The sequence below is a fragment of the Phalacrocorax carbo genome, chromosome 20 (assembly GCF_963921805.1).
Source record: "Phalacrocorax carbo chromosome 20, bPhaCar2.1, whole genome shotgun sequence".
NCBI classification, from domain to species: Eukaryota; Metazoa; Chordata; class Aves; order Suliformes; family Phalacrocoracidae; genus Phalacrocorax; species Phalacrocorax carbo.
Genome location: NC_087532.1, coordinates 7,562,485 through 7,581,926, shown reverse-complemented (window position 1 = coordinate 7,581,926; position 19,442 = coordinate 7,562,485). Strand labels below are relative to the sequence as shown.

Genomic DNA, 19,442 nt, shown 5'->3' with positions numbered 1-19,442 from the left:
TCCAAAGATTTTACAACCTTGCAACAATCATTTCTTCTAGAGATCTGGCTGGTTTTAATTCTCAGACGTTAACTACACTACAGAAAACCTAAGAGAAATGCGTTAGTCACCACTTTAGCAAGATAACATCATCACATTTTAAGCTTCAATGAATGACTGCAAATCAAAGTGAAGAGAGTGTGCAGAACCACTGTGGTTTCCAAGATAAAACACATCTTGTTCTGGAGAGAGACAGCAGGGACCTGCCTTGCAAAGGTCATCAGATAAGCAGCCGTACAACCATGTTGGCTGAAACTGAAGCACCCCACAGTGGTCTGGAGATGAAGATATTTATGCCCTTTTGCATTAGGGAAATACCAAGAACAACTTCCACAGTCAACATCTTACTTGAGAGGATTTGAAACAGTCCCAGCTTCATTGCTGAGAAGAGTTTAATATCATTAAATTTATTTTTTTGGCTATGCAACACTTGTATGTCGTTTTCATCTACAAAGTACACCAGCTAGTTCCTTGCTTTGGATATGAACTCACCTATACGAGTCTCCATCTCTGTTGTAGTCACACAATAGATAGTCTTTCCCTACGACCTTATCTCGTGCAATCTTCAACGGCTGATCAACGGAGGAGAGGAGATCTTCACAGAGGCTTGGGACCTGATGGTTTGGAGAGAAAAAAACAAACAGGGAGGGAAGAGAGGATAGCACATTAAGGTTAAATAGACTGGCATCCCTAAGAACAGATTTTGTTATTAATAGCCCACGTGTCCCAAAGCCAGAAACCCTTTTAAAAAATGCAAGCTGCAGTTAAGTTACAACACAAACCTATGCTCCCACCTCCAATAATTTCAGATTTAATCACCTAACCACTAGTGTGGTCCAGTTCACTTAAATATATACATTCTTGATATTAGCTTCTTGCCAAAGACGGCCAGTAAAGTGATTGTCGAGGACTGATGAATAAAGGTAAATATTTATAATGGAGTGGAAACGAGGGAGCTGCTATAAGAATACACCATCCATACGCTAGAACGTATTTTCCACAAGCTCCCACTCTGGGTAGAGTTTAGAATAGTTTCCAGGCAGCTAGCCAAACATTACCATGTTGGCTAATAAAAATACGCGTGTCTCTGTGTGCGTGCAGATATAAAATCAAATACATCTCCTACACAGGTAGCTTTTAATGGATTCATAATCCCAGCTGTCTCCCTACACTTCATGCGGAGAAAGACTACAAGATCTTGTTTTAACGTGGCAGAGAGGCTTTCATGTACTGCAAAGAGATGAGATGACATTTTGCAGCCCCAAGCTAGCATGAATCAAGCACAAGCACATCAAGCAAATTCCATCCCACGGCCTCTTGTTCCAGGGCTGACAGCAGCCCCGTTATCAACATCGATATTCCTATACCGCAGGCTTTGGCCACACTAGCAGCTCCTCCAGGAACTCCATCTCCCCTGTACATACTTCAGGGCACATGCAGTGTGCCCCAATTCATCCGAGGGACGATCAACAAATCATTCCTGGAGCTATTATTAAACAATTAGCATATTGTGCGTTTCCCTTGGGAAAAGTGGTCCGCAATTCCCCGCTAAGGGAAGGGGACTAAAGTAAAACACCCTTTCCCAACAAGAGTTGGGAGCGCAACAGAATACAGGACAACTGATAAACTCTTGAATATATTATATTGGTGACAACTTGCTAATACAGAGGATAAAACAAATAACCAATGCGGAGTCTCTTCTACATCACAGAGATGAAAACCTGATTGAGAGCATGAAGACAGAAGGCAATCCAGGGTAAAATTAATCATCAAGTGATGAATTCACAACTGAAAAAGGGAGGAAGAAATAAAGAAATTATGGAACTGTGCTCTCTTCTCTTCAAGTCATTGATTCAGCGAACCAGTTGGTACGATTTCAAAGGAAAAAGGAGAAAAAAAATGAGGGGCGCAACAGCTCCCAAAAGCATAAGCGCAAACTATTTTAGTGCACTAGATGTGACATAAGATGAAACTGCCTAAAACGAAAATATTCCTAATCCCAAGTACAAGGCAATAACAGACAGAGGGTATTAAGTCAAAGCAAGCAGGGACAAATGTAAAACATGACCACAAAAGACCAGAAAGGCCAAAGGACAAAACAAGATGTGGCTAGCAAGGGAGACAACATCTAACCCACACAACCACCTCATAAGCGCATTAAAAAAACTAAGAGAAAAACCAAGAAATGGTTGATAAAGTTACTAACAGTGCTGAAAAAGCTAAAACATTAGTTTGAGGGTTTTTACTCTGGTCTATACATGCTGTAATGTGGTAACAAGGGATAACTGAAGAGCCTAGATTAAAGAGCAGGGCAGTTCAGCATTTGGGTAAAGCTAGATGCTTCTCATTGACATTCATCATTTGATACTCAGAGACCTGGCTGAAGCAACCTCAAAACCATTACGCATTCACTGAGTAAATAAAAGCGGACAGGAAGCAAGCAGCTTTTTGGAAAAATCTTTACTTTTTCTGAAACAGACAACCCTAATACTCCACGGAGCTGATACAAATCAGCAGTGTCATGGAACAAGTTAAGTGAAATGATGTATCTGTGTTCGTGAGCCCATCTGGTTCCACTTTGGCTCTTCCTTCGCATCTCCATTAGCTATTCATTTTAGGCTGACTCTTCAGGCAGAGAGCAACTTGAGATGACTGCTTCAATTTCGGATGCACACACAAGACCCAAAGCACCTCATCATTAAAGAGCTATGCTCCATGTTGGTCCTACGAGTGACCAGCTGAATATACTCCTCCTTCTCGGCTGCTCCTTGGCCAGCTGCCCATCGGCACAGAGATAAGTGTCTAGGAACGGACTCCTCACTCTGACGCGCATTTAGAGTGAGTTATAGTGATGAAAACACAATTTGGAGAAAAGTGGCATTTTTCCCAGACACTGTTAAATTTCTTTGGGAAAAGCCCTGCGCTACACGCACGGTAAGAGAGCAAGAGAGGTCGTGCCGTACAGTTCTTCAAACTCAAATATACATACAAAGCACTTTCAAAAGAAATCCCAAACTCAAGACAGAGTTAATTCCCTTGCAGAAAAGCTCCCAATAACCATCTGAATTTCAGACCCTTACAAAAAGCCACACAAATAACTTTTAAGTTTAACTTTCTTTTAAAATTAGCACACCCCTAGTATGCTGTTTCTGTACTGCTTAGTGGGAGTGCACAATCTCTTATGGACTAGAATGAACTCTTAGCATGTTATTTTTAAGATGCAATCTATTTAACTTCCATGTAGTAACAGGGAACTAGACTTATCTCTGGAGGATTCGGTAACACAGATATTCATGAGCATGGTCACTTTTCCAATTTCTAAGAGCTGTGGCTAATCTTAGGGCCATAACAGTGAATGCATTAGACCATACACTTACTAGGATATAATACTCCATTGTAACAGCAGGCTATATACCCATTGTCTCTTTGGTACAGACACCCTCCAGGACTCCAGGCAGTACAGTCCCTTCTTCTTCTTTCAGAACAAAACAGGGAAGAAAACCCACTCATCTACTTTGGAAGTATTAGAAAATTTCAACAGTGTTTATAAAAAGAACAGAAATATTCCAGCTGATGGAATTACTCATGTAACTCTAATTATCGGAAAAAACATCCAAGTGTGGCACAGTTACCCCAAGAGAATCATTTTGGTATCATTTATTACATCAGCTTTCAACAGCTGCTGTACTTCCTTTCTAAGAATGAATTTACAAGATTTATGCATACTGGTTGTCCCCTTCTACATTATAAAGCTGCTTACAAGGCAAATGCAGTAATTTGAACACTGTAATTTGCAGCTTTAAACACTTCAGCTACATGTTCGGGAGACTATTTGATTCCTTCTGAATTGAAGTCCTTTGCATTTTAGAAGGTGCAATGATATTTGGCACAGGCAGGCTAAGCTAGCTGCTTAGCACTGCACAATTATTTTACGCTATGCAAGTACCTTTCCGTAAAATCTCCTCCATGACAAGTATTCAAACTTTTCTAAAGCTTTTAAATAACTTTTGTGCACATTCAAACTCTTGCAGAAATCAGTGTCTCTTTAGCAAGAAAGCATCCAAATCTTCTGATCCCAGCGAAGACAACCCAACCGATCCTCTTGAGTTTTCAGTCTGAAACAATGGATTTTCATTGTTTACCACTCTTATCAGCTTGTTCTACGTTAACTGTAAAGCCCAAATGCACATAGGTGCCTGACAGCATGTCTCCAGCGGTCATTACCCAGGGAACTTGGACTTAAATTTAGAAATGCAAGAGTTAACCCACTCCCCAGGCCAAAATCTGAAATGCCACAGCAGCGATTTTGTTCAGTCCGTCACTGTGATGAGAACACTGAAGCTCTGAGGACTGTTTTATAAGCAAAGACTGGGCTCCCATCTTTATTATAACACAAGTTTTTCCCGCTCTAAGCAGTAGAAGGTCAAATACAGAATACAACCTTAACCTTGTATCTTTAGCTAAAGGCCATCATTAATTTAATTTGGTCCACAGCGTACTCCGGACCCTAACGCACCCGTGCTTCCACAAATAAGCACTCAGTCATCTATTATGGTGGTTGTATGTATAGTCATGGAGTGAGACCACCCTCAATGTACATTAGGAAAGAAAAAAAATAGAGAGGCTTCTCAGGGGGTCCGAACTCAGCTGTTCAGCCTGGAACGGAACAGCAGCATCATTGAGAAGCACATACCGTGCAACAGGGCACACCATTTGTGGGATCTTTTTTTTTTCCCAAGGAGATGCACAATGAATGTGTAGTACAGAGGAAAGAAAAACTGAATGAAAAGCAAGTTAAGCATACTCTCCTGCATGTTGAACAAGGATTCTGTTGTCTCATGTAACAGTAGTCTTCATCAGAGCAAGCCAGGTATGTGGACAGTGTTTTAATTAAGTCAACTGCTCTGCTATCAAGACAAATAATCACTTGTGCCAAAGTCGAAACCGTACACTTTTTGGAGTAGCTAACCTAATAATCATTCCTCTTTGACTCACTGTCTGGTAAAGGAACTTATTATCAACTAAACAATCATTTCTGAATTACTTTTTTTAAAGATCCTTAAATAAGCATCTAAAGGGTTAGAGGAAATAAAAGTACTTTGGCTCTTCATGTCTTATGTGCACTCTCCATCCTTGCTTTGATTACACTGGCTGAATTGCGTCAAATTCTGCACCTTACATATTCAGGGCAGTTAATATTTTGACTTACTAGCCACTCAACTTGAGTACACTACAGTTATTATTTTCTTCTACAACCTCGACTAAAATGAATCATGCTTACAGTTGAAACAGCAATATTGTTAGTGTGAGGTTCTGTGCTTGGAAATAGTCTTTTTCCATGTTTATTCAGAGGTCAGCATGTACTGACCTCCACAGGAACCTTACACACTGGAAAACTATGTTAAATGCAGCAAAATTAAAGGTGAAACACTTTTTCCTTACAGAACCAGAAGGAAGATGAAGCGAGCTTCAGAAGATCAGCAAAGGCAGCACTCAGATCCATTTGTCTTTTGCATTTATGTCTATAACATGAAGGTTCTGAATGTGACTAGAGCAGCTTTTAATTAAAAGCCACCTCCATACAGGAAAGCAAGTATTTTAATTGCATGTGAACTCTTAAGACTTCATTATTCTTTAAGACAACGCACATCATTACGGAAATGGACAAAACCAACTGCCCTCATCACTTGGGGAAATCATGCAAATTCAAAGAAGAGCCCGTGCACGTTACCCGGCGCTCCTGCAAAATAACCATTTTGGCACACGACTCCCCTTCGGACCAGATTCCTCCCCTCTGGGCCAGCATCTAATAAAATATTATTATAATTTTTCTGAGTCATTCCACAGCCTCAAAATTTCCTGTTCCTGCAGAACACAGACACAGCCTAACGGATGTTGTGGAAACTCAAGAAGGAAGCCTGGCTCCACTCATCTTGGGACTAAAACCACTAGTAAAGTCACTCCCACAAATCCACACATTGCTAAATCTTAATTTGATCCATCAGACATCCAAGGGCCACACATTCTTCAAGCTTTGTTTATGAAATGACACTTAAACGGACTTTTGTGTTCAAGACCAGATGTAATTGATATTGGAAACAGCTCAGCTTTATTCAAGTATTTGCACTGAATTCCAGCACTGCACGAATTAGCAAAAACAAAATTAAAACCAATCAGGTTTTCTGGACAAAGGCAAACGTTAACAAGAGTGCAGATCCAAGTCTGTGTAGTTAGAGATGTCTTAGCAGAAACGTTATATTAGTTACAGAATTTTTCAGTTCAGCTTGAGGAGCTACATTTTTAAAAAAGGCTCTGAAAGGTGACTACCGTTCATAAAACAGGATCCTCAGCATTCTTCATGTGATTTGCTGGGTAAAATAGGGCTGTAGCTAGAGTCACCATTCCGTAATTCACCGAGAAACAAAAGCTAGCCATCTGGCAGGCACAGCTAGACTGCCCTAGACTTTGACTAGTGACCTGCAGGTGAAGGCTTCTGTATCTCATTACCAGTCACAAGTCCCATGAGCCATCACAGCATATCGATATCTTGGGAAGTCTTGCCTGCTTGGGTCTGGAGTCTAGCTGGTGTTGGAGATACCCAGCAACAAGGCAGGAACATGCAGAGGCATACTCTCTCCAGCGATGTTTCTATATCCTAGCTTTCCCCCATCTTTAAAACATGTTAGATAGATTCCTAATTAGGATTCGAGTTCATCAAGTGACCTCCCACACACATACTCCTTTAGAAAGATATTAAACCAGACATTTTAAGGATCTCTAACGCTAGCAGTGCAGTGGCAGGAGCCTGGAAGAAAAAAAGGCACAGTTTAGGCTTAAAAAGAAAAAGAGTAAGTGAATATGAGGCCAGAAGTGAAATTCACATTTACAGTCTCATGCAAGGAAGTAGTGCTGCTAGCTCTAAGCCACATTAACAATTTACATATATTAATTGCTCTCTCCAATTACCATTCAAGATATCCAGACGTAATCTTTTCTAGCTGGAAAAGCTCCTGCTTACAGCCACTTACCAAATGGAAAACTGGCTCTCAACAACCATGAATTTATTCAGAGAGCCAGAGGCCCTCTCTTTAGCCAACCATCCTTGCCCTAGAAACCCAACTGGCTGCTGGTGGCTTAGAGCCTATCACACAAGTCAACAAGTCCAGGAAGAACAGCAGGTCAAAAACTCAGCTTTGAGACCACAAGACTGTCAAGGCACTTCTGCTTCCACTCTGAAGTTTTCACTGGGACTGATATTTTTTTTAAACATCTTCTACCCTCACTAGGTGCTCAGCTGGCCATCTGCATTCAGTTATTTTATCTTTCTCCTCAACTGTGCATACTGCTTAGACTCTCAGACTCAAAACACAAAAAGCTCCAGTCACATTCTTGTATTCTTTATGGTCTGTGCAGCCCAAGCAATGCAGTTTTTCTGGGGATAAATTCTCTAGCTTCAAGTATCTTCAGTTACTGAAGGCAAGCAAGCAGATTTGAGACTTGCCTGGAGGCACACTAGCGCCATGAAGCAAAGTCCTGAATATTGTTCAAACATTTCAAAATTATAAGTTTATACATTTTTAAATTCATCACTCTGGGACTTTTCTAAAAAGTAACATGTTCTACTAAAAATACTTAAGCATTCTCCTGTGATGAGAAAGCAGAGATGATTACCTCCCAGATCTTTAATTGCAAACAGAACCTTGAAAAATAACCAGTACAGTTACTGACTGCTACATCTATAAAGAACTCTAGCTTCACTTCTTCCATGGCAGCATAACTTGATTCTGTACTTCAAGAAAGCTTTCACTTTTGGGAATAAGTTGAGTATTACTTGGATATTAGTCTTAGAGAGGAAAAAAAGAGGAAGACAGTTGTGGCTGTGAGCAGACCCCACTCTCCTGGCGAGTCTGCTTGTCCATTTTGTGAGCCAGTTTAGTGAGGACGATTCTCCACCCCTCTTAATGCCAGCCATCTGATTCTTCTGAGTCAGCTGGATTTTTCATCTAATTTATATTATATACACGCAGGCAAACATCCAAATTAAACACTCAGCAGGAAATTCATACTTGCAAAAGGAACCTGCTTAACTTTTACCAAGACTGAGAGCACATCAACTTCCATACTCGAGTCAAAGCCATCAAGACAATCCTGTCACAGACCCCCTACTTGCTGCACATGGCCCATGAGCACAATAAATCCAGCTTTCTCAGAGATGCACCCCTCCAAGACACATCAGTGAAGCTGTCTTGCAAAAAAACCCAAAAGGATTCCAGAGGCTGCAACCCCAGCTATCACTCACCTACCCCGTTATGCGTGCTTCCGAGGCGTCCTAGGAAGAGATCCTCCACAACAGCACCACCTGAAAGCTGATGCCTTCTTTAGGGTTTCTCTTGGAAAGAACACAGCTAAAACTCCACGGGACTGCCTTTATTGTACAAGTTATCTTGAAAGAAAGGAACCAGGAGGACGGTTCTCTCAGATTGTTCTGATCTTCTAGTATAAACCGTTTAGCCACTCAGAAGCGAGCTCTACCAGCTGCCTTATTTCATGCCACTCTGATTTCCATGAGCCAAAACAACTAACACAAGAAACATCGCCATCCAGAAAATACCTGTAATATTCTCCTTTCAGCAAGCAATGAGGTGTCTTCACAACTGACTTCGATGAGAAGCACAGTGCATCAACAGCAGCAACTTCTGGACAATGTGAGGCGATAAGGTGGTGAGACCATATTTATACTATGCAATTAAAACCTGTATTAATGTTACTAGAGTTATCAGCTGGCGTACCCTCACAACAGCTCCATGTAAGAGCAGTACCGTCACCTTTAGCACTCCTCTTATGGGAACTGCTTTACAGTTCCAACTTGGCAGGCAGGTAGATGCTCCAAGGCTTCCGTTACCCCAGTTTCCAGAGGAGCTACAAGGAAAATTATTCTAATTTAAATTAGTTGTCCTTAAAAAAGTATGTGGCTACACTAAACTGTTTTTGTTGAGATTCAGAAGTCCTCTTGTACATTTTGACAGCCTCCGAGTAGTCTATTTACAAATAATGACAAACTGAATTCCAACCAGGGTGTTCCATGCCAAGGCACATTACCAGCACCATGCACAGCTTCTTTCAGGCAGGACTTCTGGAGTCCTGTGATTGACAAGGTCTCTGATGAACTCTAATTGAAGACTCGGCAGTCTGAAAAATGCAACAGCAGATGTGGTAAAAGGGCAAACCACAAACTGCTTTGCTAATGAATGAAAAGTGTCTGGTCTGATGAGGGCCAGTGACCCAAAAATTGTCTTCTTCCACCCACCCTTTTTTACTTCATGTTCAAGTTCGGACCCTTTCCCTTGTCAGCCCAACACTTGGGGGCAGTAATGCACAGCCTTGAACATATTCCATATACTCATATCGGCACCAAGATGCTCTTCTATTAAAAAGCAGCAGCAGAGCATGGCTTTGACAGAGTAAGAGGTAGCTTAGTGCGGATATCCTTCCCAGCAGGAACACAAGCCTAGGAAGTAGGTGTCAGTTTCTCACTAGAGTAGTTTTGGAGACCTTTTCACTTACAAAGACTTTTCTAAGTCATCTTCATCTCCTTTCAATGGATCTTAAGCAAGCATCAGAACAGTAGCTTCACTTATCAGTCTGGAGCTCAATTCCTATAGAAAAACTACAGAAAGCTGGGCAGCAAGAAGACATCAAGTAATGGCCTACATTTCACGACGACAAAAAAAAAAGGCAATATGGGCCTCTGCTTCACGTCTACTCCAGCATGGCAGTGTAATGAAGCAAGGAAACCAAGCACAAAGGAAGCAGAAGTCAAGGGTGCCATCTTTTACAATTCTATTACAAATTTAATGAACCTGCTCATGCTCATCATGCGTTTAGCGTCTGACCTTTTACTTCAGCGATGTTACTGTCTGGTGAAGGTAAAGGAAACAGAATAAACCCATCAGCTGTAAAGGTTTGACCTTTTTTCGCAAGTTTCATCCAAAAAACTATTTGCCCAAGTCAGGCTTATGATGTTTTTGGAACTACTACAGGTGGCAGTGGCAGCATATACCCTGGTCTTGTCTAGCTAGTGTGCATACTTCAGTCTTGAGACGTCAGGCTGGGGAAGAGGTCTCCAGATGTCTCAACAATAAAGAAATCATACTGGATTTCATGAATTATTTTATCACCACTCGAGAGAAGGGACTGCGATGTCTGGTGTGGGAATCACACAGACCCTTCTTCTAACAAGCGTCATTGAGACTGGTCTGTTTCATGTTACACTTGCAATATGAAAAGAAGCCCAGTGAGCGTGTTGCTGATGGAAAGCATGTAGAGCACTAATGAGCACCATCCAAAAGTAATTCCAACATTTAGAGTCAACCAGCAATTTTCTGAGTCATTAGAAAAACCTCATACCAATTACACAGTCAAGCTTACCATTGCTCCCCAAACAAGTCATTGTTTTGAATGGTCCTTGGAGCTGCTCAAACCCTGATATCCGTTCAGTCCTCCAAATTTCATCAGAAAACCATCCGTGTCACACCAGATCATATCAATGATTAAGTTATTCTGTGTCCTACCTCCAGCAACAGCCACAAAAATTATGCTTTAGGTTGCCAAGAGTTTTGGTGGCACAGATGTAGCCAATTACTAAATGATTTCAAGAAAGAGAAATAATCCCTTCCTGCAGGGAATAATTTCTTTCCTGACCCTCAGAGCTTTCTTACCTGTACCTTGGCTTATGTAACTAAAAGCAGTATTTAAAGAGAGTTTGATAAATGAAAGTCAGCCACAGCTTTTCAACCATGGGACTTCTCTCAAGTTCACTAAGACCAGCTTCAATTCCACTTAGGAACAGACCTCCTCAACTAAACTTTTACCTGGTAAGCAGCTGCTCTTCCACACACAAAGATGACAAACAGCTCGGATACTACTTAAACAATTTAATTAAGAGGCACTAGTTCAAACAGCTACTCTGTGCAGAACCATCAGATTTTTAGAGTGTTTCAGACAAGGTTTGTCAGCATCATGCATAAAATTCAGACCTGCCACAGAAAAGGGACATACATCTCACTACAGGTAAGAGGAAAGGCTTAACTGAAAGGTCTAACAGCCCTGTTCCAGCCCCAACATCCTCCGGCTGCAAATACTCAGAAGCTTAGGTCAGAAATAAGTAATTTATATAGCTTCCCAGCTGCACTAGACGGGTTCTATATAGATTCAATCCATATTTCAGTAATACTCTGAGTTACTCCAGAGGCAACTGTGCCACACACTGTTCTCAGGGACAGCTGACACTAGCTAGCCTGTTACAGCCCCACTGTGCATCACAGGATGTGCAGGTAATTCCTGTGCAACTAGTAATGAGCATACGCATCCTTCTCCAGTTAGTTTTCTTCATTAGCAGTTTGTAGAAGGAGAACAAATGTTTCAGGGCAAGCAGAAAACAGATATTGGGCAGAAGATGGTGGACCAGGGCTTCTTTTGGATACACACTGGACTGCAGAATACCTTATATAGCACAAATTATAACTAGATTTGGGTGTTCTCCAGAACCCCAGTGTTGTGAGATATTCTGTCTCAGCAGTGCCTTTGAAGCACATGCCAGAGCACATCCACTGCTCCTACCACCCAAGTCCTGCGTCAAACTACAAACAGGCAGGTGGTTTATCAGGCGATAATACACACGCACAAGGGCATGCATCAGCCTTGTATCAACTATTCCAAATTACTTTTACTGAACAGCAGCCTCCAAACTGGCGATGACCTCATCAAGAACGCTGCTAATGACCCTTCATCCAAAAGCGTGGCTGTGCACATGCAGCAGTACCTGTTGGCTTGCCCAAAACAAACATATAGATTCCTGACATTGTTTAGGCAATTGCTGTATTCTTCAACCTTGCCAGAAGACAAGGAGAGAAACAAATCGCCACACCTCCAAGATGCTTCAGAAAATGTTCTGGCATACCAGACCTTAGTTACACCCACGACTCAGCCCTTACTTGGCCAGAGCATCTAGTACTCACCAAGTCAATGAGGTCACTGAGATTCTTCTCTATCTGCTGCGGAGGCAGGCGCCTCATCAAATCCAAGGCACAATCCAGCTGCTGGTCACTCTGCAGAAAAAAGAACATCCGTCTGTCACAATATGTACAGGTAATACATCCCATTCACACACACACACACACGAACTGCAGCGCTTGCTGACTCCAAACATGAGATACAGTTTTAGTTCTAAGCAGCAGCACATTTTGTATTAACAAGAACAGATTTCAGTAAAGTTCATTATCATTACATCACTGATTATTGACTTGGTATTACAGAAAGTGTTCTAGGCCATGGATTTAAGAGCGCAGCTTTAACTGGTGTTATGCCGCCCATTTAACACCAGTCCTTACCTCATCTAAACCTGTGTCCAATGTTTGTGCAAATGTTTAATGCACTGTTTTTCCATGCTATCTCAATAATAATTTGGGTTACAGAACTGAAAGTTCCTTCTCCCAACACAGTTTTAACACTTCTCATTCCTATTGTGCCGTCCAGCTTAAGATAACTAGTATGAAAGACAATTCCTGTTCCAACACAGAGCTCGCTCTCCCTCCTTCAGCTTTATCAAAAAAACAGAATGAAACACGCACAAAGTACAATCCATTATTTCCTTCTTGCTACAAAACACACACCAAAAGCTGCCTGTATCTGAGGAATCAGGGACCTAGTTATTCAGAGAAATCACAGCAACACACTCCAACGGGCTTACTGCAGCTGGTCTCACATCCAGTTCTGACAGAAAAAAAAACAAAGCCTTGAACTTAACTTCCGAGTCAGAAAATGTGCAGACAGACATTATCACACGCACTCGATGAGATCAACCATGATCTTGACACAACCTTTAGCTCTGCTTCATGCCAACAGATATAGACGGACACTCCTGCAAGCCTAACAGTACCCAATATCTGCACGAGTTACATTGATCGGTAGGTCACCAGACAGCCAAAGCATAACAGTTTGGTTTCAGTGCTTCTTCCCCTCCCTTTTTTCTTTGCTATTTCTAGCCACCCATGTACAACAAGCTTAGCTTTAATTTCTCCCTCCTGTGTTCTGCTTAGATCCAGAAGTTTTATTTAAGAAAGGTTTCAAAAGTAAAGCAGTTCCATTATCACATTATTCAGGTAGCAGCCCCCAGGTCAGGGAGAAACCGGAAGCAGTGTTTCCTGCAATTAAGCTATACCATAGCAATGAGGAAAGGAGGGAGCTCCCAGTTCAGCAGACATCCATTATGAAAGCCTTTCTTAAAAGGTACTGCCCATTCACTATCAAAAGATAAATATTTTACAGCCAGCAAGTCAGACAGCCTGGTCTGAGGAGATTATATATTTATTTCTCATGCAGTTCAGGTTATAGGACATAGTCTTTGCAAAATATTCCAGTTCTACAGTTAGGCAGCAGCTCCCGTAGATCCCCAACAGCCTCCTGAAGACCCAAGTCTTCCACCTGAAAAGCAGGATGCACTGCCACGAAGAACAGAAGTTTGACAGTCACCTGTTGCCACTGAAGGACGACACATTCAAGTAGGCCACATAAACCCCCCATACTCTCTACATACCCAGAGAGCATGACAAGCAAATACTTGGCCAAAATGAATCTGGAGTGAAGTTATTTATCTTGGAAAGCGACCCCAAATCAATCGCTGAATGGACTATCATCACGTTCACGCACAGAACTGATTGCCAAGATTTTCAGAACTTATCATCTTCATTAGATGCTCAGGGGAAATCAAAACTACTCACTTTGCTACTAACCTTGCAGGCCCCAGAGGAAGACACTATTTAGATGGCCTATGCCTGCCCAGATCCAGCAGCCAAGCTCAGGCTTTCTTACCAAGTATTTTCTTTACCTCCTGCTATCTCTTACGTCAAGGAAGGAAAGCTGGCACATGGTCACAAGGTCATGCTCCTCACTTTGGGATCGTGGGAACGCTTACGGAAGTGCTCCGTCCTCCTCTGCCAGCTGGAATTGTTTAATAGACAAAAAAGCCTAGGGAAAAGATGATGTTGAAAACCACCGCTAAAGCCACAACCCCAGAATAAGTGTTATACAGTATGACAGTTTTGGAATAAACTACACTGAATGAGGGACCATCTACATTTGCAGTGTTTTATGGATTAACCAAAAGAACTCGGACTGACCATTTTATAACAATATATTCAGAAACAGCTGTAAAAAGACACGAGCAAGACTGTTTAAGGCAAAGACTCTTAAAGGGGTTCATGCATGGATGGCATATGTGGCTGTGTGCAACGGGAAAACAAAAATATCCAAGCACACACTAACAGTGTATCTTTCTGATACCAAAGAGGTAAAAGCAAGGCTGAGCAGCAGGACTCTTCAAGTTTTCTTGTAGAGCATTTAAATAATTAAATGGCTTGCTGGAAGATTTCATAAAGCACTGAAAGACAGGTTCTACTGCATTTCTGTCTGTAAATCTGTGGTGATACAGGCACTTTAATCCAGCATAAATCCATGCTGGCCCAGTCAAAAAGGCAACACAAAGCACACAGATGACAGAGCATAGCGGTATCTTGTGCTATTGGACACATCTGGCACGTCCTATTTCAGACCTGAACAGGCAATTCTACCAGTACCTTTTGTTTCTGGTTCCTTCACTGTAGGAGAGGGAGGTTTTAAAAACTAGGTCTGTGGTCAAACAGATCCTTTGGTTCCAGACCTCTGCCCCAGCTGGAGCTGTAGGTCCCTACATACAAAGGGACAGGAATCACATCCAAGGTACCAAAACCGGCAGCACATGGTTCCCTGATTTTATGGAAGGTCAACAGTCCCAGGGATGTCCTACTACCGCAGTTCTGACAGCGGCATGTTACTTACTACAGGCACTGAAAAACCCCACAAAGCCTTCGCACAACCTGTATAAGAGAAAGGTGTTCTTCACCTACCTCACTAGAGCTGACCCAACCTACTTCTCTTAACTTCACCTGTTCTGGACTTCCAGTTGCTTAGTTCTCCTGTAACACTGCATACTGAAGACATGGTTGCTTAACAGATCTCCAGACAAAACATTTCTACAGAATCCTTGCCTTTAGACATGAAGAGGCTTATAAACCCAGGCTCACTGAGAAAGTGATTAGACAGGCCGTCTCCCAGTCTGGGCTGCTCTGGAAGCCAACCTCTTTGAGGCTGCAGGACTTAATGAGCTTAGTGTTTACTTGATGTTTTCCACCATTCCTGTGTTTCATCCAGCACCGGGCTCCTGTGGAGGAGTAGGGAGTTCAGACAGAAACTCTAAATGAAGTTTTATTACAGCTCAAGTCACTGAAGGATTTAGAGATCATAGGAATCTCAAAGACTGAAAATATTAGCTTAGATGAAAGCTCCTTTATAAGTTTCCTCTAAAGATGCTTGGCTATCTATAATCTCAATTTAAGCATCTCCTACAGCATTCCCATGGTACTACCACAGGGAAAAGCGTTATGAATATGTCTATAGGAGTAGTTACGTTTGTTGAGCTTCTGTTGCCTGCATCCGCTCGTCTCTTCAGTCTCTGTGCTATACTTAGCCTATTTCCAAAAGAGAAACCTGCTCAGAGCAGCCACAGGTCTCTGGTCATCTCAGGACTCTGTGCTGAGGCTCAAATAAAGACAAATTCTGCTGAAAAAAGGGCAGTTGTGTAGATGTGTGGTTGTGCAGAGGCACAGTTGTATACTTTGACTCCTTTCATACTGTAAGCAATATTGTTCAAGGCTGAGGAGGGGCAGATGTCGTTCAATGCAGAACACACAAATAAAAAACCCCAGGAAGTTCTTCAGGCATTTTGAGAAGGTATGTTTGTAGATTGTGTAACAAAACAATGTGTTTCCATTTTCAGTACTTGAAACAAGGGCGTGCTATGGTCATCATTATTCATTTTCAGAGCAAGGGACTCTCCTGACCTTACATTTGTATGCAGTTACCATGGAAGAGGATGCCTGTTTTAATTCTTGCAATTTGCAAAATGCTGAACTTCATTTTGACTCCCACTCGTCCTGTCCCCTGAACCACACAACTCCTTAGGAGAAGGAGGGGGACAGGGCACAGGAGTTTATTAATGGTCCCCTGCCCTGACACTGTACACTGATAACATCAGTCAACAGGGGCTGACCAGAGATCACGCAAACCTGCAAGTGAACTACTTCTCATGCAGCTGTTTCAGTTCATGGCATCCAAGCATGCGCTGCCAGACCAAGGCAATAAACAACCCATACCACATTTGCATTATATTTTGCACAAAATTGTCACCTGATAAATGCAGTTATTCTAAGCCAAGATGCATACCCAGAGCCTTTCAAAGCTGACTAGCAGAACTGGTATCACCTCACCGAAGCTATGCTTGTTTCCTCTTTTCACTAGGCACTAACAATCTGACAAGTTACCACCTACAAGTACTTTGCACTTCTCTTTTTATTTATGTTTACACATGCATTTCACTAGATACACTTACAAAAATTTGCAGGCTTTGCTCACAAGTTTTGACAACTCTGTTGCTGGTTACCTGAGACTCAAGCTATATTCCTGGTTTTAAGAGGGTTTACACAGACCTGCAGAGCTGTACTCATTTCAAAGGCTAAGCCATTCCACTTGAAAGGAGGTAAAAGATTTCATTTGAAGCTCCCGGCCTTCCAGTCACCAGGAATTTGCTTCTATTTATCACAAAGACCTGCAGATTTAATTCCCCGGTCTCCACAGCTTTGTTCTGATAGCTCCCGCTCATTTGACTATGTTATTGCTGAGCACAGAGTTAGGCAGTTTCTTCAAAAAGAAAACCAGGCTGGTTTCACTTCTGTATTGTCTTTCTGTATTAACACTACTCTGAGCTAACTCCTGAACCAAGAGAAACCCGCTGAGGTAGCCCAGTGCTTCTGCAGTGGTAGCTTCTCCCTATCTTAGGCCTTTCTGGGAAATGAGCCACTCGGGGCACCAAATCTTTCCTGCCAGCAAACCAAATATAACACTTCTACTCAAGGTGTGATCCTGTTACCTACCCCCTTTCCCATCTGTGACACCAGCTGAGGAGAACTGGGTGACCTAAAAATTACTTCAGTAGTTAGGATTAAGATAAAATGCCTCACACGTGTAGTAAAAGCATTCATCATTTGGCCCATGCTTGGCCCTGAAACGCCAGGGTTGCTAGGACCCTGCAGCCACGTTGTAACGGATAAAGATCTTCGAGCTGCTTCGAGCACAACTCTTGCTCAGGACTAGCATCTCAAAAGTTATCCAAACTTAAAGCACAAGCTGGCATCTCAATTTTCAGAGAAGAGAAATACAAGATAAAAATCTGAAGGGACACCAAAAATAGAACATTTGCTCAATTTATGCAATTCGAAACAATCACACATCACATCACTTTGGTCAGTTTACAAGCAAAAAATCTTTGCAAATTAATCCCTGACCAGAAGTACGCAACCAGCAAATGACTTTTTTTTTCCCTTTCCTTTTATGTTGCAGACATACCCCAGATTTTAAATCATATTATTTCCTGTCAGTTCTCCCAACAGGAATGTCTGACTAATGTTTCAGCTTTGTGGTACTAAAACACTACTTTTTTTTTTTTTAATTGAAACAGATATGCTGCTTCCCCTCCTGCTTGTCATTTTAATTCTTGCCAACTTCCCGAGCTCAAAAGGCAGAAGACTCCCTTTTCACATTCCACAATAGGATAGTATTACTGCTAGGAGCTTTAGCAAAGGGTTGAATTATTGTAACCCCTGTGTAATAAAAAGTACAGTAGTATGTTAAGTCGCAGGATTCCCTTCTCAGCTGTCAGCATTCACTTTTTAGGATATTAGAATTGAAGGGGAATAACCCTGTACGATCTATTAGTCCAAGATGAGTTCCACGCTCATGACGTTTCCATCAGCTGCACATACTCCTCGCAATCTGCTTTTCTACATTATTTTTCCCTTGACTATTAACCCTCTTCTGGCAGATTCTATCTAAAACCATTCATAATATACTTATAAATCACGGCTTCCTGACAGCAAGGTGTACAAGTGGGAGAAACAGCAATAGCGTATTTAAGAAACAAATCAAATGTAATAAAAGCTGAAGATATACTACGCTGCGGATAGTTATAGAAGAACAGGTCAAAGATTACTAAAGGAACATGACACTGACGCAGAATACATTCTCCTTCTCTCAAACTACTTCTAGCTTTGTCTCCTCTGGCTAGGATGTGATCCAGCAGCTTTTATCGTCTCAGACACGTACGACCACGTTGTGTGTTTAGTGACATGTTTAGCTCAATTTGCTGTGGTCACGACCAAACAGACAGACCGATTGCTGAGAGCGCTTATTCTATGCATTACAAGTGAGAAGGATTAAGGATTAAAATTTTTAAAAAGTGATGGACCAGAAGACTTCAGCAGAAGCCGCTGTATTCGGGCTCCCACAGCTCCCCTGGAACCGGTACCTACTTACAGAGCAAGTCACATCAAAGCTTTTGAGCCAGCGAATCCTTGGAGATGTTCTCCTGCAGAACATTATTTCTTTTATCCCACACTGCTCTAACTCTTAAAACAACTGAGCAGGCAATTGAAAGGCAGTACTAGCCCCAATTAACGACTGAAAACACTTTCATGGCTTCTTTTCTGAACTCAAGTCAAGGTGTTGTACACACCGACAAACGCACCTGCATGCCTGTCAAAAAATGAGATGTCTACTCTAAACCTCAGAAACATTGACCAGCTTTTGTTCTACATCAGTCCAGAAATTTAATACACAGTAACTTCTGAAAGACAAGTGCTCACGAGGGATCTCTTCTTTAAAGAGGAAAGAGTAACTTATACATCTGCGCCCAAGACTCATGCAGGGAACTAAAATAGTCTACGGGAAGGAGAGCAAATGCGGCAGCTTAAGTTTCATTGCCACCAGCATGTGAATGACACTGGATACTTCTCACCATTTCAGGCTGACAGCACAACTATGGCAAGTCCTAGACAGACTAAAGGAGAGGCAATGGTCTTCTAGGAGCAACTACCAGAGAGATCTCCTCCTGCATTCAAGCTCCGTGAGCACCCCAAAGCTTGTGATCTGCGTTTTGCCAAATCCTTGTTTGTTGCTTTACCTTTAGGCAGATGCTTTCAAGAATCCACTCCATCACAGTTTGTGTTTGACTTTGCTTCATCATTCTTACCCCCTAACCTGGTAAGCACTGTTCACTGCTGGTGGGACATTACTCAACATCCTAGCTCAACTCTAGAAACAAATACCAAGTGGATTATAATGCACCAAAGGCATTTCCATTCATTAGTTTCTAAACAAACCAGAGCCACTTGCATTACTTTATTAATAAACTCAGTCTTATGAAGCTACTCTTTTTTAAGCCACTTTATCTACTGAGGAAAAAAATGACCCCTGAC

At 41.9% G+C, this 19,442-nt stretch overlaps 1 protein-coding gene across 3 annotated transcripts in view; it reads right to left on the bottom strand.

The window, feature by feature from the left end:
• CAPZB (capping actin protein of muscle Z-line subunit beta) overlaps positions 1-19,442 on the bottom strand; it is a 60,481-nt gene that overhangs the window by 31,691 nt on the left and 9,348 nt on the right. For 2 of the 3 annotated variants that reach the window (XM_064470394.1, XM_064470396.1), the window contains exons 2-3: positions 12,057-12,146; positions 532-653 (exon numbers count right to left, since the gene is read on the bottom strand). In XM_064470394.1, the coding sequence (XP_064326464.1) occupies positions 532-653; positions 12,057-12,146 (212 nt within the window). Of the gene's footprint in view, positions 1-531; positions 654-12,056; positions 12,165-19,442 lie in introns of those variants that run through there. The other variant, XM_009504191.2, reaches the window with a different exon arrangement.